General features: G+C 38.6%; 2 protein-coding genes across 4 annotated transcripts in view; both read left to right on the top strand.

The window, feature by feature from the left end:
* The first annotated feature begins 5,732 nt into the window (after positions 1-5,732).
* On the top strand, positions 5,733-11,348 carry nars2 (asparaginyl-tRNA synthetase 2, mitochondrial). The gene is made up of 14 exons (XM_040037774.1): positions 5,733-6,064; positions 6,981-7,090; positions 7,195-7,315; positions 7,415-7,555; positions 7,643-7,723; positions 7,838-7,932; positions 8,153-8,285; positions 8,805-8,903; positions 9,013-9,050; positions 9,148-9,214; positions 9,324-9,461; positions 9,587-9,684; positions 11,013-11,039; positions 11,128-11,348. Exons 1-14 carry the CDS (start codon positions 5,903-5,905, stop codon positions 11,270-11,272), a joined length of 1,455 nt encoding a protein of 484 aa, XP_039893708.1. The 5' UTR covers positions 5,733-5,902; the 3' UTR covers positions 11,273-11,348.
* Positions 11,349-11,941: 593 nt separating this feature from the next.
* The window catches only part of gab2 (GRB2-associated binding protein 2), a 31,055-nt gene continuing 19,301 nt past the window's right edge, over positions 11,942-23,695 (top strand). For 2 of the 3 annotated variants that reach the window (XM_040037773.1, XM_040037771.1), the window contains exon 1: positions 11,945-12,342. In XM_040037773.1, coding sequence (XP_039893707.1) covers positions 12,271-12,342 — 72 coding nt within the window. In that variant the 5' untranslated portion in view covers positions 11,945-12,270. Of the gene's footprint in view, positions 12,343-23,695 lie in introns of all 3 variants that reach the window. The other variant, XM_040037772.1, reaches the window with a different exon arrangement.

Below are 23,695 nucleotides of genomic sequence, written 5' to 3'. Positions count from 1 at the left end.
CTTTCTTTTTGAAAGATCTTTTTGAAATATTTTGAAGGATGCCTGTGTGTGGCATACTCAACACTGTTTAGATTTGAAACAGAAAGGCCACACACACACTCGGACAAATACACAAACACACACGCACGGAAGCACAGTTTTTATGTTTCTATGTGGAGTTTTTAGAGACTGCTTATCGGAGCAGCTTTGTATTCCTTCAGTTTCCATCACTATCATCACTGTAGCTACTAAACAACATGTGTAAACATAAATAACATATTTACTTTTAATAAAATGTCGATGAAAAATATCAACCAGATATAAATACATATCATAGATTTTGTCTCCAGTTAATCAGCTGTGAAGAAAAACAATAATAGTTCAATAAAAAATATCTCTTTACTTTTCGTGGGATAAGTGATGCTGTCAAAAACTATCAAAACTTAATTGTAATGAAAAAAATCACTTCCTGTTTTTAATTCCTGTCACTGAGAGGAAATGAGAAATATATTGGGAAATAGAGGAACAGATTCACAAAAAGGTTTACTTCAAAAAGTAGAATTTGCCACAGAAAGAGACTTTCCAGAAAACAGTGTTTGCTGAATATACACAATACCAGCTCTTTTCATCATGACATAATGTTTCAGGAGGTGTGCAGCTACAGTCCCAACTCCCAGCTTACATTGCATTGTTTTGTTTTATCAAATAAAAAGTGATGATTTTCCACTGTTTCTGTTGCTCTACAACAAAGGTGCTTGAATTGGAATTGACTGCATGAATAAATCAGATGCACAAATCAGAGGCATCTGGAGGACAGTGTTGTGGTGCAGCAGAGATGCTATTAAAAAATATATTTGTTTGCTTTTTCCTCTCTGTGTATTTAAGTACGCTTCTTTGTCGTTCTATTTTACAAAATTTAAACTTTCTCTTTAATGTAGATGTGAAAAGATGCCAAGTTTTGGTAAATGTTAACTGTTTTCTAATTAATAGCACGTGGTCTTAGGCCATTGTGTATATAAGTGACTGAAAAATAGAAATGCTGCATATCCATTTTACTGCACTGAGTTTAACTCAAATGGCCACATGGAAGAGCAAGACATTACCATTTATTGTTTGGCTAATTAGAGGTTAGTTGCTGTGTCTGGATAAAATAACATAATTAGGCTTAGATTTATGCTGTTATATGCTGACAGAGCATTTGCTCACATGGTTGCATATGTAAGAAATTCAAAGAAAATAAGGCTGCTGGCTTATGTGTTATAATAAAATATATTTAATTTCAGATCACCTGAGCAGGACAGTAGGGCACGACAAGGACAGATGGATGTGTGCCGGCGTGAGCGGAAGTGTTATAACGTAGGAGAACATTATAACACTGCAGAACTGACTTTTCAAAACTGCCCTTGGCAAAGACACACAACTGCCCCAGGGGTATCACACCATTTACTTCAGCACTCTGACCTTTGTGATTAAATGCACATGTCTCGAAAATTCTTGCCTACAGAATAGACGGTGTTGCCCCGGACCAGCTGAAGCCTCACAACTCAAATTACATGATTTTTTACAAAGCTAATAAGTTATTTTTATTATATAAAGGAATAATGTTTTGCTCACAGAAATGAAACCAGTTTTCATCCCCTGTAAGGTAAATGAAATATATCAGTAGGGGAAGGACATGCTTATGCTACTGCTGAGTAATGTTCCCACACAAGCTGAAAAGAGCTATTTTCACTGCTCATATGTGGTTTGCTGTTAACTGTGTTAACTATTTAGCTTGTATTCTTAAAATAGGACATATGTGTGCTGAAAAAGTAGTGGAGAACAGAATTTGGCAAAAATCTTCTTTTTTCTTTTTCTTTCCTTTTGCTATGGAGAAGTGAATAACTGGCCACAGCAGCAACGTAGCTGCATTTTATAACAGTAAAATATCCTGAAGAGTAGCTGAATATCCTGAAAGACATTGGGTTTAGCAGCGGATTATAAAAACATCCCACTGATGTGCTATGTGAGTATCCCTAGACAGGCATTCTCAAGCTACACCCCCAACAAGTTAAGAAAATAAATCCTGTGGTGTTACATAGATAAAACTAGAATTCCTGCATCACAATTAAGAGTTGCCATTTAGGATGATTTCTGCAAATTATCCTGTAAATGAGGATAAGGGAGCCGCGTCCAGCTCTTGCGAAGTTAAATTAAGGAACCTGGGGAAATGAAGCAGAGCCCACACTATGTCCTCATAAAGCCAAAACCGACATGTGATGCTGCTGTGAAGCGGATGAGAATGAATTGTTTCATTTGACTGTGGCCTATGTGTAATATGTAACAATACTGTGATATTACCCCTCTGCTTTTCTATTTTTCATCATCTATTCTTAACTATCTCAAGAGTGCCTGGTCTTTGACTGCTTCCAGTGAAAGAAAAGAAAGGGTTGAAATGACAAATTGTTAAAGACACTGATTAAGTTTAAAGCTGTATTGTAAATGGTCCAACTTTCTTGTCTGTGATACTGTCTCCTCTGTACACGAGGGGGGATTTCCTCTCACTTCAAAATTAAAACATTCTATATTAGAATATATGTAGATTTTGAAGCCACATTTAGTAACTTGGCACACAGTAGTCACCACCCTCTTATACATAGGATTGTTGCTTCCAAAAAGTAAACTTATTGACCAGGAACTGACTTGATGGTTCTCTGCTACAATATATCATAAAAAGCAATGCAGAAATCCTGTGACACATTGTGAGGCACAGTATGAGAAAAATAGTGCAATCAGAGAAGCAACTTTATTGCTCTTCCTTGCCAACCTTGAGCCAGGGAGTGAATTATAAGGAGACTTCTGAGCAGGGCAAGATGCGTAGCTCCACAGGAACCTGTCAAATTTGACCCAGAAGAGCGTTTTGTTTTTTTTTTTTTAAATAAGTTAGCAAGAACTTTATAAAACACAGTGTTCACAAGGTGATTGCCATTAAAGTTGTCTTTGATGTAGCTCGCGAGAAAAAAAAACAGACCCTGTATGGAACACATTTAACACAAAGTACACACTGAGTAAAAACAGAAAAGGATGAATGTAATCATCGTGGTTGGTCTGACAGGGGACAACCCCACAGTAACAATTGCAGTTATTTTTCCTACAATGATTAATTTATTCCACTTTGAGAGGGAAAGCCTAACATGATGTCAGATAGTCTTTATGTTTCCTTTTCTTTGCAGAATTTTCTAGACACAGGTTTCAAAAGATACTCATAAATGTTACTTTACAAGCAAATTAGATGGAAAATCTTAAACAGTGTAAATAATATTGTTAATAGTGTATATTTCTATCAAAATATATACAATCTGTAGACAAACACTGAGCATTGAGAAACAGCAGCCGTTGCATTTTTGCTTTATAAAATAGTATAAAGAGTTTGTCCGAATTTTTTGTTTTAAAGGAATAATCGATGGACTATCTAAGCACTAGGACAAATACACCATTTTTATTTTACAAAGAAAAAATGATCTATCTGTGATGGTTAGTATCATTTTCAGAGTGAATATCTTGAGCAGTTTACTTGGGTATTTTCGCTCAGTTGGAGATTGCTCAAACTGGCACATTACATATAAACCCACACAAACAGAGTATTGTAGTAGTAAGTCATAGGTAAAGTAGTGCAGCAGCCCAAATCTCTTTTAGTAAGGGTTGTTAGTTCCTTTTGATTTGTGTTTGGCTGCCTGTCACCAAAACCCATTCCCTGAAATCACATCACTATAATGGTCTAATCAGCACTTAACGACCCATGTTACATAAAATCAATGCACCCTTCCTTTTGAGAATGCAGAATATTTGGAGGGGCAGCTGAAGGCTGGTGAAAGGGGGCATGGGGAGGCTGTCAATAGGGATGCACTTGCCCTCCAAGTTCAGTGATCCTCCTGAGATCAAAGCTTTTACAGCAAAATCCTTTGTTTTGCTGACTAATCTTGTATTGATTTTAACAAGTTGTTAAGCTCTATTGCAGTTGTCAGACCGCTGCCAAACAACTCTCCTACCTGTAGAGGCTAAAAGAAGAAGGAGCTACAGTTCTAACAGGGAGAACTATTTAATTCTTTTCTTGTTATAGAAGGAATAGCGTTTTACTTTGCTTTTTTTCTCCCCTTTTCTTCTTATTTTTTTCCCGTAGTTATGCAACAGTTTTAAAGTCATACCCCTACTGTGTTTACCTAGTTTCGTGCATATATTGTTTTGTGGTTCTTGTGGGAGGATGAGAATCTGTGGAAATAAAAAATGCGACACCCCATCAAGTATCTCTCCCACGTGCAAGTTGTCACGGAAAAAAATTCAAATCAATCACTGTGGGCACTGCAACCTCGCTGTTCCTGTTGATGCGGAGAAAACAGTTTTGGATGCAACGTGAACTGACTGTGCGCTGGACTATCCGCTGCCAACCAAAGCCAGCAGGTCCTTTGCATTGTGGTTGGTAGAACTGCAGAGAGAACATAACAATGCCAGCTTGCTTTCATTTCAGTAGGCCTCGGAGCTTCAAATGAATAATATATTGGAAGCAACTCGGGGGTAAATGAATAAATCTACACTAGGTGGGGATTTTTAAAGGGAGAAGAAATATCATAGAGCTACAGCACTACCTTGTGGTAGAGTAAGATATTGCGCGACATTAAACTAAACGGAGACCAGTTCATTATTCTGACAGGAGGATACATACAGTTCATACAGTTAATTTTGGTGTATTGAAAGTGGCGGGTTTTCAAACCCAGATGCCAAAAATGACAGAAAAAGGAAGCATTTTATGTTTTTTTGTCAATTAATCAAAAAATAGAATTGTTCTGCTTCCTGTTAAAATAAGGCCATGGACATAACTGCTCCATCCAGGCTGGAGATAATTAATATCAATGACCTTGCTAACGTTTCAAATGCATCATGTTGAGTTTAATGATGATGTGTCATAAGCAGCCGGAGGTGGAGACACCCGGCTCTGGTCAGGGGCTCCAAAGCTGACAGGCGAGACCAGGTGAATAATAGTCCATGGCATCTTATTATATTGCTGGTGTGATCTGATTTACTCCAGCAGCAAATGGTGGGAAGAGACCCAGTGTCGTTGTGGGTATTGAATTAACGAGGTTTACGCGCAAATGAACCCCACACTGACGGCAGATACATCACGAAAGATTAAAGAACATTTCCACGTGGCTGTGATAGCTGTTCGGCTTGCTTCATTACACTCCTGACTCACTCCACATGTGTTCGCTTTACAGCCGAAAATGTTTTGGAAATTTTGGAAGATAGCGGGGTTGACTGACCTTTGCGTGAAATCTTCTACCAATCTACCTGAAGAGAGATTTTTTTCCCCTTCTTTTTATTTTAGCTGGTAATGGGACATTTGACGCGTTTTTACATCCAAGATCACAAAATCCATCTACGCACTGTCGTTACTCATACCGGGAGTAAGAGGGGCATTGCAGCAAAGGTTCTTACAAAGCTTTGAACAGTGTATAGTATTTTCATGTTTTATGGTTCCCCCTGTTAGAAAATAAATAAATAAATATGACTAAACAATGTAAATTATACTGTTAATTTAAAACAATCCAATGTTAATACAATGTCTGTGGAAAAATAATAATTCCAACCCTCCTGAGTAATTTTTTTATACGTTCGTCTTTAAATAACACTACAACTCCCTGCAGCAAGAAACAGAAACGTGATTGGAGTTTAATAGACCACGTGACTGGATTGGACGAATGGCGAAAGACCTAAACAGGAAGCGTTGCATTCAGTCTCAGACAGCGTGAAATCTGAAAGCCAACTCCAGACAAAATGCGGTGCATCTAATACACCTGTTAAATATATTGTCTGCTGAGTCTTCAGATTGTGATAGTAGCATGTTGTACTTTTAGCAGGTTCTGCGTCTGAAACAACAGCATTTGTCACAATGTTGCAGTCGGCAGCTAAAGTCCTTTCTTTTGCATCAGCCACCTCAGTATCTCGGGGAATAGCGGCAGGTATTAGACATTATTGTAAGAATACACCAACTAAACTAAGAGTGTCCCAAGCGCTATCTGGGGCAGAATTGGGATCTAACATCAAAGTTCAGGTAAGTTATGTTTATTGGTTAGTATTTTCTGGTAACTGCGCTTATTTGTGCGATCAACCCTGCCGCAGGAACTTCAGCTCATTTGCAGCTTAACTCACAACAATGGTGGCTTGTTATATGTGATTGCTAAGAATCTGCTGAACAAACTTCACCCTTATGCAAATTCTGCTGAAACTTGTAGGTAGTAAATAAATAACAATTTTTGTAAAAACCACTTTATGCTAATTTGCCTGAGTGCATGCGTGGAACTTAAGTAGCGACAAACTAAACTGGTATTTGTGAAAGTTAACCACTGCTAACCCTAAATATGTTTTTGCTGACTCCCGGCCATCACTAGCTGAAAATCTGTTACATCACCACATTATCATATTTTCACTATGCCGCTATGCGACTGTAGTAAAACATCTTGTTTTGCCTCTAAGTTACACTCAAAACAAGTGTATTATTAGGTGGAGAGAAAGAGTCCATAAAAATAACTGTATAAACATAAATGAGCTGCGTTTTTGTAGCATCTTTCTAGTTTTATTGACCACTCACACATTCATAGAGGGTTTTCTTTTTACAATATGTTGCCCAAGGTCACTTCCAAATATCGGATGTAAACAAAATCCACAAATAATCTGCTTAAGTGCAATATTATTAATTCATTATTCAATTTGATGATCTCAGCATTCCATTTGAAATGATCATGGTTATTGTTAGTACCAGTACATCACAACACCCATACCCTAATGCTGCACTTTCTCACTTACTTTCAAATAATATCGTACCACATTCTATGCATTTATGTGCCATGTTGAGAAAGAACAAGCAGTGAGTTCTATTACCAACATCCTGATTATGTATGCAAAATGTGCACATTTTGTTTTACCAGATGGAATAGCTGAGTGTAGTTTGTTCTGTGTCTTTGTTTTAGGGATGGGTTCGCTCGGTTAGAGCTCAGAAAGCCAATGTCTTTCTCCATGTGAATGATGGGAGCTCCTTGCAGTCATTGCAGGTTGTCGCAAGTTCAGAGCTGAGTGATCCGTAAGCATTTTGGCATTACTCCCTATAGACAATCCTTTGCCACAGAGTTTCTGACATGAAAAGTGCATGCTTAGAATATTCTTTTGTTTTTCTCACAAATTTAGGTTGCTCACATTTGGTAGTGCTGTTGAAGTCACGGGCATTCTTAAGAAAAGTCCACACCAAAAACAACCAGTTGAACTTGATGCTAAGCAAATCAATGTAGTTGGAGAATGCAACCCTGTGGTAAGAACAAATTTCTCATACACATTTTTATAACTGTTTATATGGTTGCTATAGGAATCACAGTTTTATTGTATTTTGTTTTATATTCTTCTTTTTAAGGACTTTCCCTTTAAAATCAAAGAGCGACATGGCCTTGAGTATATTCGCCAATTTCCTCATCTCAGGTGCAGAACAAATGCTTTTAGCTCCCTGTTGAGGATACGAAGTGAGGCCACTGCAGCAATTCACTCATATTTCAAGGTGAGAACATCAGTGGAGGAGTTTAATAAAAAATGAGGAGCAAGAGTTTTTTGGGTTTTTTTTTATTGTTTACCTTTTTTCCTCCAGGACAATGGCTTTATAGAGATTAACACTCCAATCATCACCTCAAATGACTGCGAAGGGGCAGGGGAGCTCTTTCAGGTGGAGGTGAGCATCTAAACACACTAACAGCTCTGTTTTTTTAAAGTTAAAGCCCCGTGCTTTAGTCTGAGCAGATTTATGACACTGTTTGAAAACTTGAAATCCCCGCTTTTAACACAGCCATCAGGCCCAGATTATGCAGATGGAGAGAACTTTTTCTCTGTACCAGCCTACTTGACCGTGTCTGGACAACTTCATTTGGAAGTGGTGTCAGGGTGAGGTAAACTACAGAAAGTTGACAAATTACAGGAGAAATCAACTTACTTTACGTTGTTGTCAGATAACTACTGGATGTTAAGTGCTTAATCGTATTGTTTTTTTACTTTCATTTTACTTTATCAATTTCTGCACATTCTAAAGCTTACATGTTCATATCAGTTGTATTCAGCTATGTACACTAAAGTATGTTTCTACTTATAACTCATACTCTTCTAGGGCTTTTTCTAAAGTCTATACATTTGGGCCAACTTTCCGTGCAGAGAACTCCCAAAGCAGACGCCACCTGGCTGAGTTTTACATGGTAGAGGCAGAGATCTCCTTCACACAGTCCTTAGAGGATCTCACTAAGGTTAGCTATGTCATATTTGATCTGTATTCGACCTCAGATACAAAATGCTATTTGTCAGTCAAACAGGACATTGAATAACATGTTTAAGCCTGTTAACTTTTTATTCTATACTACATATTTCTGTACTGGTTATAGATTAATTCGGCTTCCCTTATTTCAAATTCACAGATGTCTGCTGTTCTGTTTGTCAGTTTTTGTTTGAAAGTTTGCGTCCTATATTAGGCCAAAGTCTAAAGACATGCTTGCTAGGTTAGTGGTTGTGATTTGAGGTAAATAAAGTGTTGAAATGGTACAGAATAAACCGCTGTATGCATGTGTGGTTAATTGTGGCTTGTATTATTAAGTGTTCTGTAATCAGTAAGATTAGGAAAGCATCTAAAATAAACTGAACTGATGTCATCATATAATTTCTGTGTACTGAACTTCAAATTTTGCAAATTCCCCATGTGACTTTTAAAGTTGCCCTTGTGCACAGTTGCCTGGGAAAGCTTTAATTATTAAACTTGGCCTGCTCCTTAGGTTATGGAGGACATGTTCAGATTTGCCACAGAGCATGTATTGGCTCACTGTGTGGAGGATGTGGATTTGTTTCACAAGCATGTGACTCCTGGGCACAGGGTAAGTCCTGAAGGACACTTGGGGACATAACCTGGCTCCAGCCATTACTTTGTCTGACTTCATTATTAGCTCAACTTATGTGTTTCCTCTTGCATTCATATATCTCAAGGACACTGTAGATGCTATGATAAAGAATAGCTTTCCTGTGTAAGTCTATTCCTTTTCTGTATATCACATTTAAAAAGTGGATGACATAAATAATATGGAGACAAAAGTTGAAGGAATATTTGGTGTCTTTTCTAAGGATTACCTACAGAGAAGCTATAGACATCCTGCGCCGCAGTTCAGAGAGATTTGCCTTCCCAACAGATGTGAGTGGCAATGATTACATTTTTATGTTGATATTGCAAACTAGATCTCTTCCTCTACACTCTGCTTGCTAACAATAAGTTTATTCCACACGGCTCTTCTTTTCTACAGTGGGGCTGTGACCTTAAGACAGAACACGAGAAGTACCTGGTGAAACACTGTGGCAACATTCCAGTCTTTGTCACTGATTATCCTTATGATCTGAAGCCTTTTTATGCAAGAGACAACCAGGATCATCCTGAGCGTACAGTAAGAGTCAGTTATACTGTATAACAGGGTGAATGAATGATCTAACCTCTCATTTCCTTCTTTGTAATGTCAGTTAGGGTATTTCAGTAATTTGCATATCTGAGCTGATTTTGACTGTTGTGCAGGCAGCTGCAGTGGACCTTCTTGTGCCAGGAGTTGGAGAGCTCTGTGGGGGCTCCCTAAGAGAGGAGAGGCTGAATCTGCTGAGTGCTCGGCTGGAAGAGTAAGAATTCATACTCCACGAGTATAGGAAGGCTTATGCCAAAAGATTTCGACTACATTTTTCAATTTATCCTCAATTGCTTTAGAATTTTTCCTGAATGCATTCAGAGCAGTCATAATCCTGCCTGTGAGACTCCGGGCCAGCTGGTGCAGTTTAAGTCTTGCGGAGGCTGATTAAAATAAAGAAAATGCTCTGTACCCCCACCCCTCACCCCCTCCCTCCCTTGTCTCTGACACATCTTGTTGTATCAGACTAGATGGGTTAGCATCTATTTTGCATGGCTTAGTGTTTTACCTCACTGCCCATTAAAGATATTACACTGAAAGGAAACTTTTATGGCATGCTATTTCTGAAGTTTGATCGTAAAGTTATATGACTCTGCCCATAAAAATCAAGATACCATACCTGATCTAAATTTGATTGATCTCCTGTCCAAGGTTGTGTCTGTGTTCAGTCCCTTTATACTTATGCATGCTGGATCTCCTCTGATATGGTAAAATGGTGACCTTTTAACTTGAATTTCATTTTTGGGAAGAGAACAAAGTTGCAGAGGGGCAAATCTGGCAAGAATATCGCTGCACCTGCGTTTCTGTGGCCAAACAAAATGTTTCATTGCACTATGTGCAGGTACATTATGGCATTGAAGTTGAAGTAATTTTAGCTGGATTTCCTCTCTCAGATATCTCAGGATGTTACTGTAGAACTCTGCATTGCTATTCTGACCCTGGGGGAGGAATTCAGCTCGCGCATGAATTAAAATAAAGGAATAAATCAAAAAACACCTTGCCTGCTCTCGCACTCCTGACCTAATAGATCATCTTCAGACATCGACACTGCATGCACATCCACTAAAATCTCCTGTGGGTCGCTGGGTCTTACCCAGAGATCTAGCTACCATTACAAATGAGGATCCTTGACATAAATGTTGTGTCACGGAAGTTGATGTTTGCACAAGTTTAAGGTTCATGTTGAAAATTCGGGTGTGCAGGTGGTCAGAACAGGCCATCTAGGGAGCAATATGAAATTAGAAGCAGTGCTGCAAGTGGTCCAGAGTTTAACAAGAAGGTGACCTTGATGGGTGAGTTCAGACAGCTTTACATAAATGATTGTTTTTCTATTTTTATGGGTGGAGTCTTGTAACTTTTTAATCACATCTCTTGTAATTTATATAAAGGAATTTAGATGTTTGCAAACAAAAAAGAAAATATTGTACTGTGCAAAATACGGAGCATTTGTGTGGCACTTTCATGCAGCAGTGGACAAAACCATTGAAATCATGCATTTATTGTAGAACTTGATCTCATGTCAATTATTGCACTTTTTTCCAGGGCTGGATTAGAAGACGTCTATAGCTGGTAAAGTAATAATAGTAAAAACGTCTGTATATTTATGATATTTTAATGGACATTAAAAGAAGTCTAAAAACACTTGTGAATTTTGCAGGTATCTGGACTTGAGGCGTTTTGGCTCTGTCCCTCATGGCGGCTTTGGACTGGGATTTGAGCGATATTTGCAATGCATTCTTGGTGTCGACAACATAAAAGATGTCGTTCCTTTCCCAAGATTTTCTCATTCTTGTCTTCTGTGAAAAAACAATTCAAGCATTTTGGATGTGTTAAAGTTATGTATGTCTTGAAAACATTAAATAAATGTAATATTCAGGATTGTTTTAATTTATTTTATTTTATTTCTGTGTTTGCTTCTATAATGGGAATTGCTCATTGCCAGAATTTGAATTGATACATTTTAGTTTTCAAGGAATACTTGATGACATGAGCAATACTTCCTAGGGAAGCCTTACCTGGTTACTTTTAATTTTCTGGTTCACTTTTCCAACAAGGTTGGTTTTAAGAGCAAGATGTTAACTTCCCACCAGATGGTGCCTTTTCCCATTTCAACTAGTGTGAAAATGCCAATTTTTTGCCAAGTTAAATTTGTTACCTGAATCCATATTATCTGTTTTTCCAAAACGCAGAAAGTTAAGAAACTGCCTTCTGTCTTTCATAATATCGAACTATACTTGGATCACATTATGGGCTCATACAACTTTTTATTTTTATTTTTAATTATTTAGAGAAAAATAATGTACGGGGTTTGAAATAACAGAAAATCGCTTCTAGATCTGCTCGTTGTGTTAGAGACAAATTGATATTGTTTTATCCGGAGTCGCTTGGGGAGCTGTTTAGTAGCAGATCTTCCCCCATCCTGTTCATCCCAGTGCAGCCCATCCCTCTATTCACGGTGGGCGTGGTATCTAAGGAAAACAAACTGCAGACACCCTATGATACTTCCTCACCCTGCATCAGTTGAGTTTGGCGGCGGCTCTTCGTCAGCCGGTCGTGCGTAATTGCCTAAAAGCAGAATCGCACCGTTTTGCACGCCTCTTGTTTTACACGGTACCATTGGGAGCGACTGTCTAAATCTCCGACCATCACTACTTTGATTTTTATCAAATGGGGGGAGCAGACAGCAGCAGGGAGAGCCAAACCCCGACAGCACTTTGAACAGGCAAGCCCTAAGGAGCCATCATGTACTAGTGGCAAACCGCAGTTTCAGAGCGAGAAGAAGCAGCAGACACTGACAAACATGAGCGGCGGAGAAATCATCTTCCAAGGCTGGCTGAGAAAATCACCACCGGAGAAAAAACTCAGAAGATATGTAAGTGAATGCACTTCCGTTTAGTTTGTCTACGTTTAGAAGTTTGATCGGTACAGAAGTTACCCGATTTGTCTGCTTTCTCACTCTGCCAAAGTGACTCTTTGTGTTCATGTCATTTGATATTAACTGCTGTCAAACTCGTATAGTTTACTTGTAGCCGGTGCATCCTTTTTCTAACTCGTAAAGATCTCATGAAGACAGTTTACAGCATCACGCCCTCATAATAAAAGAAACGACTAATATACAACAACAAAAAAATGATAATAAATACAAAAAGGTTTTCAAAGGTCCCTGGGTTTAATCCGATTGCACAGTGAACAAACTAATGTTTGTAATGATTACTGATCTTTGGTGCTCTGTAATGTAAGCCTGAAGGCAGACCAGTGAATACAGAGCGTGTAAAGGGGCAAAGTTTTAAAACCTTCATGTCCCACAGATGAGACAGTATTCTGTGTTTCCTGTGATCTTTTCACTCTTTCTGACTGTACAGTTGTGTGTGTGTGTGTGTGTGTGTGTGTGTGCATCTAACATAGATATAGACAAACTAAAACAAGAGGATACTGAGCACTACATTATTGATTCTATGCAGGATTTATTGAACCATCCCATCAAGGTCCACTTGATATTAAACCCTCACTTAACTGCTTCTGTATTGTAAACAGCAGACAATTTGCAATATTTTAGAAAACTAACATCATTTAGTAAAAAATGGTGTTGGAAATTGTGCTTTAGTCTTATAGTCCTAATTTTGATGTGGAGTCCACTAAAAACATGAAATGACAGCAGATTTTACATGAAAGGCCACCCGCTGGGATCTATGATAATAACATGGAGGTAAGCCTGTGCAATAGATGACAGCTGTCTATAATTTTGGCTAAAGAGCTGAGATGCACGCAAACTGTCGTTTGGTTTTATCCAAATATGATGAGGTAATGTCTAATCAACAACTGATGTGACCAGTTTTCATCCTAGCCAAGTCAACTAATGTCACAACACTTGAGTGCTTTGATAAGTCTATATAAGCCAAAGCTGCTGGTCTCTTGCTGGATGCTAGGCAAGGGAATGGCTACAAATCAGATAATAGGATTTATGAAGGCAGATAGAGCCATGAGACAATCTCCTATAAATACAGCTGTCCACTGTTTTTGTATGGTGTAGCGTTACCAGGCCTCTCCGTGTTCCTGCTAGCTGATTTTGCCATGATGTCATCTCTCTGTTTCATCTGGAAATCCATCCTTGAATGTCTTCAGATGCTGTCCGGTCATTTAGTCATTGTCTTCCACTTAAAGCTGGCTAATGTTTACACAGAGACCACCATGGACAGTATGGAAAGGCAGCTGCAATACTACAGAGGAAAAAATTTGCTTGGTTACAGTACTATATAAACAACCAGAGAGAGAGAGAGAAAAAAAAACCTCTCAAGGCAAGATAGAGCCCACATAATGGACTGCAAGCAAGAAAGCAGGGAGCAGCCTCGGAGCCCTTCTCACACTGCTTCTCACCCTGAAAAGTAACCTATAAACAACTACACAAACACTGTTTCAGCCAGAAAACAGAGTCATGAGATGGAGTGTCCAGAACAGGCAGACTTGTGAATGTGATCATCTGTCCATCTGACATTCCTTCCACTTAAAGTCAGGCTATATGGACAATCAGGGCCATTTATTTACCAGTATTGCTGTCATCTGATGCAATTACGTGAATGTAGCGGGATATTTTCAGATACAATACTCCAGACATTCCTGGAGGTGTGCTGTGCTTGAGAACGTGGTAGCAACTTTGATCGGTCAGTAGAAGAGGTGAAAGGAATGTGTTGTTTTGGAGCTGTAACTGCCATGTTTTATGTTAAAATGTTCAGTTCAGTCGTGCCAATCAGAGGGGATTATTTATGAAAATATATGTTAATCCTTAATAACAGCTTCCCTGTCAATATTCAACCATTTGTACCACCGTGCCCTTCCCAAACCAGCTGAGGCCTGCGTTTGTTAATCAGTAGTTAGCTGATGAAATAGTTGGTCATTGTATTTATCGTCTCCCGCGACCTTCCACAGATGATTTCTGAAAATATGCCACATAGCTCATTTAGTGCAGTGTAGAATCTGCTCCAGTGTAGGGCGAGAGTAAAAACTGGTACTACCACTGCAGGCCCAACATGCAAATCATGTGCAAAGCAAAACACTGCCGGTTAAAGCATGGATGCAACTAGTGGAGAAGACAGGAGACAGCATGTTTATGCAATGTAATGACTAGTCATAGTTTAAGGTTTTCTAATTGTATATGTGAATCACTACAGTAAGACTTACTTACTGTACAACAGCTCCTCACTTCACAAATGCAGCCCCTCTCAAACATGTGACAGTGGCTTTGCAGACGTGTGGTTAATTTTCACTTCTTTCCCACCAAAAAAAGTCATGGTCTAAATGTAAATCACTTGGTTGGAGTTTATCTCCTCTTTGGGGCTGATTGAGGTTCCAGAGGTGGGCAGTGTTTTAATGCTGGGGGTGGGAGTGGCCCAGCTGCTTTTTTTGAACAACGTCCAGAATAAGCAGAAAGAACATGAAAACAACTGACGAATCCAGTGTGTTCCCAGTTCCTCTTGCATAGTTCGGCTGAGGTAATTTTTACTCATCACTCGTGGTCAGACAGCGAGCTTAATCATGTCTGCTATATGAAGCTGCAAACAATCTTCTACGTGTCGCTGCTGTGTACTAAACAATCTTCCCATTATAAAATCAATACATTGCAAATAATAACACTAAAGTTTGCACTAGTTTTTCTTGGCTTGTTGTAAAGAAGAAAAAAAAAATCTTCTTTGCCTTCTTCCTTCATTAGTTTCTTAAATAAATAAATAAATAAATTTTTATTTATATAGCACCTTTCAAGACAGAATCACAAAGTGCTGCACATAAGATTACAAGTCATAAAAAGATTTAAAAAGAGAAAATCTATTTCTTCCTAAATAGATACTTTCAGTATTGACATGTGTCGTGATAAGTTGTCTATATTAATCACGCACAGTGTGACTCACACTGCATACATTAAAAACTGTCTTTCTTGCTCTCTGGCTGATCAAGCTGCTGTTTGCTAAACTCTCCCCATCTGTCCGTTGTTGTATCTGACATCACAGACGTGTTTGTTCAAATACAGTAAAGCGCTGCTAAATTCCAGACAGATCATATCGGCAAGGTGATATCTTTTGCGTCTTCTTTCTCCCGCTTGCCCTTTTAAAAGGCTGTGCACTTTTTCCCTTGTGGATGGCACGCTGCAGAAGAGAGGAAGAGAGATGAGGGGAGTCGGTGAGGTTTAAAGGCAGGCATAGCAGAGCAGCAGCCTGTGTCCCACTGTCAGCTGCCGGGTCTGCTGTTGTTTTGCAGAGGGGCTTTGGGAAGTCCTTGCCCTTAGAGGTCAACTCCAAACACCTCCCAGTTCCTGCTTTGACAGACAACCAGCACTCCAGACATTTTCCTTGTTCCATCTCATCTGTGGGCCTTTTCCCCCACAACACTGGGGTGGCTTTAAGTGACACTATTGATATCTAATGATTTTTTTTTTTTTTTTGCTAAAATCATTAGATATGTTCACTTAAAAGAATTCTTGTGTTTGACCTGTGATTTTTTTTTTGTTTTTTTGTTGCTTTATAATCTGTTCATTATTTTTAGTTTTGCTTGGTGGGTTATACTGATTGTTCTATTATATATTTTGTCTGGTGTTCTTTCATTGGCAGTCCATTAAATGAAGTGAATGCAGATTATAAATATATATTTATATTTTCATGGTCTGATTTGAAACTTTGTTATGCCATACTCTGCTTTGCCATGAACTCGTAGAATGTAATTCTACCAATAGCAGATGCCAGACTTCCTTTGGATGGTACCTACAGGAAGTATTGCAAAAAGTCCCATGACAGGAATAGTAATTAAATTGGTGAGTCGTACATAAATGCGTTTCCATTTATGAAAGCCTTAAGAGCCGAGCTCAAAATAGTGTCCTTCTGAAGGAAATTAGAGCCTATTGATTTTTTTTTTTTTTTTCTTTTGTGATTTGGACTAACAGTGAGATCGTTTATGCTTTTTTGATGACATTTAAGAAAGCGCACATGGTTTAATATAATGGTGCTTCAAATAAAAATCAGTCAGACTACAACAACTTTGATCATAAACAGTTGACCGAAACAACTCTCGTGGTTAATCTGTTTTCATTTTTGACCCAAGTGGTAAAAGCAGTCTAGGAAAAAATGCACTGACGTCATCTGCAAGTTGTGCATGCATAAACTTTATGCTGGTTAGTTTCATGTTCACCCACGTGTGGAGTTTTTTTTCTCCATTTAGAGGAATCTAGTTTCTGTACTGATTAAATCCAAATGTAGAATAATTGACACAAATCACACGTTTAGTTCAAACTTAGATGTCATATGACTATCATTAGATCGTCCTCCTGAAGCAAGTGAGCTGTCATGCTGTTGTCACCAGCAAACGGGGGCATACATCTAAGTATAATTCAAGTTACGCCCACAAGTTAGAATATTTTTAACATTCAGTGAAATGATCTGATTATCAATACCACACACTGAGATTAAGGTAGGATGGGAAAATGTGTATTTCTAGCATACATTTGAGTCAGCAAGCAAATAAGTAGGTGGTTGTTTTTTTGTTTTTTTAATAACAGCAGCTTGTTTTTCATATTGTCACACTTCTTTGGATGTTCATCAAACTGTGGGATCTTAAAGGTGTCGTTCACTGAAATTTCAATATTAAATATCTTCGAGAAATTAGTGTGGTTGATAGTTCGAATGAGCTTCGAGGAATGCACCCATGTGTGGAAAAAACAGGTGGGAGGGCACTGGCCAAACTTTTACCAGTTAAGAAAGTTTTGTAGGGGTTGTTAATGTGTTTATACTATGAAATATAAGTGCAGTAAATGCTTTAAATATGCCAAAACACAGACTGTTGTGTCTCTGTTTTATGTGAATCTCATTGCCTTTCGGCAGTACTTTGTAGGAGTTTGAAAAACAAAGTGACTTTGGTTGAGGTTGTGGTGCAGGTGGTTGTGGCAGTCATAATGAAAACAGTGACAAGCACGCATATGTTTCTGTATATGGTATTGGTAAATATTTTTCTTGAGGACATTGTAATACACTGGAAAAAACAAGTGTGTTGTCTTATATTTATGATAAGATCACGTGTTCTAATTCTGGCTACTCGTATGGGGGAGTTTAACACATTTTATTGATAACAATGCTTTTTTTAAATAATAGATGATTTTCACATCATTCTAAGTCACATGCTAAAAGAGTTAAAGACAGAAAGACAAAATATTAATATTTGAATAAATCAATTAAGCTTAAGCTTTTTCTAATACAAGCTTTTACATCATCATCGCTACATTCGCACCTCACTTAGGCATTTCTTTCATACGAACATCTAGACATGGATGAGTCATTGCATGCCAGTTATAGGAATTGAAATTTCCAACAACTGAGTTTAGATAAGAATAAACTAATGAGTAATGTTTGTAACCAGTGTATAAATATAGACTTCTAGGACACTACACCACAGAGCTAACATTAAAACCTGATGCCCAATATTTTCTAGCTCTCCTTCATGCTGCCAAAAGAGCTTTAATCAGTTGAGACATGGACATGTGTCTCCTGGGAATACCCTGTGGTGTCTGGCGCAGGGACATTGACTGCTGGTTATGTTTTGGGGCTTCCACAGTTTGGGCCTGTTCAGGTGCATTAGCTGACGCTCGACTGGATTGAGATCTTGGAATCTGGAGGCTTGGTCGATACCCCCTCCCTGAGCTTGTTCTGTCTTGTTTTTGATGGGGCAGTTAATTCTGAATATCTCCTCTTAGTATCTTTACTTGGGCATTTTGTTGAAAAATTCAGAAATTGTATGTATTTGTTATGTCAGTGTTGCTGAAAACACGTTTTTGGTTCCCACTGGTTCCGTTTCTTGTTCATGCTTAGGCAAAAGACAACGTGGATAATGATATGACGTCCATTACGACTCTATGACGTGCTGTCCAGTCACAGGAGCATGTTCAGTGAGAGGCTGAGATTACCTAAATGCACCACTAAACGACACAGGAAATCATTCCTGCCAGTAGCTATCTCCCTGTACAACGTCTCCATCTAATGCACAGTGCACAGTGCAATAGTTACACCCTTTTGCACATCATCTACAGTGAAAATAACAGTTTTACAGTTTCCTATATATATATATATTTAATTTCTTGAATATTATTATTATTATTTATTATTATTATTTTTGTGACTTTTTAATATGTTGTATTATGTAATTCTGTTCAGTCTGTTACTGGAGCAACTGTAACCACATGATTTCTTTAGGGATCTTCACCATGATTATTTCTGGCACAAAAAAAGTCAAGATGATAAAGCAAATGTTAAGTATTTAGCACCCATCTTTAAATAATATATGTCTTTTAATACAGTCATTGATAGCTCTGGATCAGGTCTGTCCCTGATTTGCTGTTGCTGGACCCAGAAACCTGCCAAGTGTTTATTTTATTTTTGTCTGTTTTCATCTCTCCGTGCTTTTCTTTTCTTTCTTCACTTTCCCAACTGGTCCAGGCAGAGGGCCACCTCTCTGGGTCTGGCTCTGCTGGAGGTCTCTTCATGTGAGAGGAAACTTTTCTCCCCACAGTCATGTTGTGCTTGCTCAGAGGGACTCGTTGATTTTCTCTGTGTAATATTGGGGATGTAAAGTTTTAATGTAAAGTTAGCCGGGATGTTGGGAATTAGTGCCTTGTAAATCTAATTTAACAACTACATTTATTCATTTTAAGTTGTAAAATGGTCATTAAATGCGCCACTTATTAAATGTACTACATTGGTGTCTCTTTAAATTATAGCTTAATTAATAGTATTTTGCAAATCATCTGTCTGCTGCCTTAAGTAAAGTTCATATTCAGGTTTTGTCCAGTCTTAAAGGTTATTTCTCCCAAATTTAAAAATACAAACGCTATTTCACACCACGAATTATAGCAACACGGCAAAGTGGCTGTACATTTTTGATTCATACAAAAAAGAAATTCTTACCATTAAGGCAAAAGGAGTCAGTTGTGAGCTGGACCATGAAAACTGAGCACATAACAATAATAAAAGAACTTGTAAAACTTGTAAAAAATAAATAAATAAATTGTTGGTCATTAAAAAGCAGCATCATGGAATTAAAATGCTAATCTATTTGATCATCTTATTCTCAAACAAAACAAACAAAAATACATCTATATTGTGTTGCACAAAACTTTCAGTAAGACCTTGACAAAAATGTCAGTGGCTGACTTCAGTGATGCACATGGCCTCATAGACATGTAGCTTGCGAATCCATTTGAGTGATTCTCCAACAAAAACCTCACTGTGGTCAGATTTTCTCCTTGTATGGAAATGTTTCTGCTCACAGGACCACTTCCATTCCAGAGGCGTCTAATTCACTATATATAAGATATATAAAACCACCTTGCAAGGAATTAGAAAGATCAGGAGATGTTCACAGCACATTCGCGTAGACGTGTACAAGCTGACGCAGATGGCAGAGGAAGCAACACAAAGAGTTCTGATTAAAGATAATGCTTCCCGTTAGTTAAACTGTCAGGGTGGGCTCATCTAAATAAGCCCAGCCTTTTTCTGATACGGAGACATGGCAAGCGATTACTCATTTTCATAATGATGCAACTGTTCAACCATCAATTGAGGCTGATTATATCTACTGAGAGCTTTTTAGAGGTTGTTTTTCAAAGGCTGTGTTGCAGATTTTGCAGATCATCGCCCCCGTAAAGCGAGTGAATGAGAGCAGTAGGTACCAAATGTTGCATCCCTCTTGATCATCGTCACACCTGTGCGATGAGGCTGTCTGTCATAGTGATGTGATGGCGTGGTATTTGGAATCCTGTTTGCTAAAATGTTATGAAAGCTCAAAGGTACGAGGCTCTACTCTGCATATGAAGTTGTGTTCAGAGGACCTAGTCTGTATTTGCATTCTCTAGCTCACCTCTGACCTTTTATTAACTTACGAGAATTTATGGGCATGTTTAGGCCTTATCTTTATGTGTTATGTATTCCAGCTGCTGTCCTTCCAAGGCTAGTGTTTTGACTGTTGGGAAACATGAGTGGTTTGATTTAAATTGCAGGAGTGCTCTAATGCATTTGCTGTATTCCCCAGTAGTTTATACTCACAGAAACTCTTCTGTTTAACATTTTTTCATGTTTACCTTACTGGGCACAAGGCCGGGACAAAGCTGCGTCCCACTCTTCTCCACTCAGTAAATGTAGCGGCTAACGATGCATACTGTTGGCACATTTTGTTTGTAACCTGAATTTATTGCAAGTGCTCCAGAATGTCTTTTATAAACTTTGTCTGCTTAGCATCTTACTCAGAGCCAATGTAGAACCCGTGTGAACTCTACAGCTTCCAAAGAACCATTTGTGGCTTATGTAAGATTATATAAATGGATGTCGTACAGATAAATACAGATGAATGGTACCTTTTAAGCACAGACAAGACAAACTTACTTTTAGTGGATTATCATTCTCCTCTCTTGCAGATTGAGTACCTCATTGTTTTGTTTTCTAGGAGTTTTCGAGAATAATTCAGATTACGCTGTGTTTTTGTGCTGTGTAGATGGCCGTGTGCTATTCTTCAGCTTAATCTCGATCACATTCCCTCACTTGCTCAAACTCCAGCCTGCTCCTACAATGTGTTGTTATGTGTGACCTGCTATTGATTGGGACTGGATAATCAGGGCTCTGTTGTCATTGTGTATCCAGCTTTGTCTCCTCTCGCATAAACTGGAATCACAAGTGTTTAGGCATTTACTCACAGAGTCACGGTCATTTTAACCATTGTCCTTCCTAATTCACATGTTGCAAAGTCATCCTCACTGTTGTTCTTTTGTTGAAAGATTTTTCTTTTAAACCATAATCAAGCAGCATGTGACAGGCACAAAAATTAAAGTATTGTGTATTAAATATTCCTCCTTCATTTCACTGTTATAGGATAAATATGGGTTTTTTTTGTAGGAGGGCTACTATAATTGACAGTTGCTTAGGATGAGTGGAATGAAAAGCTACATCATGCTAACACTGTATGAGCACTCCTTGTTGTCTAGTATTATTAATGAATTTCACAAATAAGATTTCATGGGAGGTGAAAGTGACCAGCGAATCCTGTTTATCACTTTTTACTTTACTTCACTGGCAATGAGCAAGCACCTGTTTGTTTTCGTGCCGTCTCTCAGGCGTTTTTAGTGTGACAGCGCTATTAAACAAGGGCACGCCGGCCGAGGTGTCCGATTCAGCTTAAACCAAGTAAAGATGACATGATGTAATTCCCTTTTCCACAATATGACCATAATAAAAGCTGGTAGTAGATTAGAAAATGTACACAAAGACACACAGGGTGATTACAGAGGGTCTGCTGCAGCTCTACAGTGCCAGTGTTTGTGCAGCTGTGTAGTGTGTGTGTGTGTGTGTGTGTGTGTACTACAGCATCCGGTAAACCAGAGGAGGTACAGTCAAAGAAACACAACCTGTTGTCTCTTCTTTCACTCCTTTAATAGTACCAGATGTAAACAAGACTATTCTAACCCCTAGCTTGGATAGCATAGTCATGACTGTTTGCTCATGCACATTTAAAAACATGTTGACTGATGTACGCCATCCAGCCTGTTGACACAGCCTACTACTAACCACACACTATGTATATCCGTAGTGTTGTAAAAGGCACACCTTAGATAATTGTTTAGGCCACGGCCATCTCCAAGTTCATTAGACGGTGTAATTGGCACTGCGAGGCTCTATTTGTTCGCGTACATCAGACAGAGCCTGTTTTTACTGTGTTTTACAGTAGACGAGCCAGTACAATACATTTTTGGATGACACTGTATTTATGATGCTAAGTTTGATATAAAACACATACCAGATAACTGCGTCCTCCTATTTCTGTGAAGCGGGAGCTTATTTCTGAGTTGGTTTGTTTTCCTACACAATTGGTTTCAAAGTCTGCCAAAAAAAACATCCTCAATAACAAAAGGAGCCAGCAATATTAGCTAGTTTTAGTCCTATTTTTAGATGCAACCACAGTCATAGAATTGTTTTGTATGGTTTTGGTATTGAGTGTTTTCCTTCCTATCCATCTACAGTACATGCACACATTGTCTTTTGTATGCCGCTGCTGTTTCTGTATCTGTAGCCGGCTGCCATCAGCACAGGACAAACGACACTGCTGAAACAAGGTAATATCAAGCTTTTATTGGATGATCGAATTGAATTCTTGGAAGCCTTAAAGTGCTCATGCAGGGGGGGGGGGTAAACTTTGGCTGTTGTGCTTTCACTAGCATTAACATTTTTGTGTTGTGCTTTACACAGGACTGTTGTCCTGTTTTCTGCTTCTTCTTTATTAGACTTTAACTTGATGAAATAATAGTAGTACATGGGAGATGCCACATGTCCTGTATAGTTTGCAGTACATTGCTCAGACAATGGTGCAGCTCTCTGTCACCATATTAGTTTTGAGTGTGATCAGTGGCCTGGCCTAGAGCTCTCTCACTGGTCCCATGAACTACCCGGTCTAGTTGTTAACAAGGGCGTTATTTATGGCATTATTTCTGTGCTGAGACACCACCCGCCCTTTTTTTTTTTTTTTTTTTTTTGCTAAACACTGATGCAGCTTAAACACATCTCTCATCCAGCTTAGAGATATGGGAGAATACAGACTATTTTACAGTTTCAGCCCTTGTTTCCCACTACTTACAGTGTGATTGATGTGCTTAGACATGCTCTGTAGTACAGGCAGTGGGGTGGGTATGCTCGTTTCCTTGTGTCTTACTCCCTTATGATTCAGTTCACTGGGAAAGAGGCTACAGTGCCAGTTGCATTATTAAGATAATATTGCATTTCGTGGGAAGCTTAACATGATGTGTAAGTGTTGTTTTTAGTCTTCCCCTTTATTTTATGTGAGTTGTGATTTGTTCGTAAGCAACAGCTTCATTTCCCAACAACTGAGTAATGTTCTTATTAGCATAAAGATTTCTAGATAAATTTTCTTCACTGTGTTGTTGAGAGCTGTCCTGTTTTAATGTGCTGGTTGCAACCGAGGGATACCAGGAATAACCCAACAGGGTTGCACTGACCTTTTGAAACTGGGCAGTTCTCCAGGTCTCAATTAAGTGATGCTCTGTCTTTCCAGAAAAGGCAAAAATATTTAAATGGGGTTCGCAAGAGTTATGGAGATTTTTTTAAAATGCACTGTAATAGCATTGAATCAAAGAGCTTTGTGGAACTTTGTTTTTGTTTGTGGTTTTTCTTTTTTCTTTAAATGGTGCTCTGCTTGGT

Source organism: Simochromis diagramma, unplaced genomic scaffold, assembly GCF_900408965.1.
Source record: "Simochromis diagramma unplaced genomic scaffold, fSimDia1.1 OVJJ01000463.1, whole genome shotgun sequence".
In the NCBI taxonomy this organism is placed as follows: domain Eukaryota; kingdom Metazoa; phylum Chordata; class Actinopteri; order Cichliformes; family Cichlidae; genus Simochromis; species Simochromis diagramma.
Note: the sequence above shows the minus strand (reverse complement) of the source record. Positions and strands in the feature narration are given on the sequence as shown.

Coding starts and splice junctions, on each gene's coding strand:
- nars2 (XM_040037774.1), top strand. CDS start 5,903: ATGTTGCAGTCGGCAGCTAAAGTCCTTTCTTTTGCATCAGCCACCTCA. Junction 7,091..7,194: donor AGTTCAGAGCTGAGTGATCC/GTAAGCATTTTG, acceptor TCACAAATTTAG/GTTGCTCACATTTGGTAGTG. Junction 7,933..8,152: donor CATTTGGAAGTGGTGTCAGG/GTGAGGTAAACT, acceptor ATACTCTTCTAG/GGCTTTTTCTAAAGTCTATA.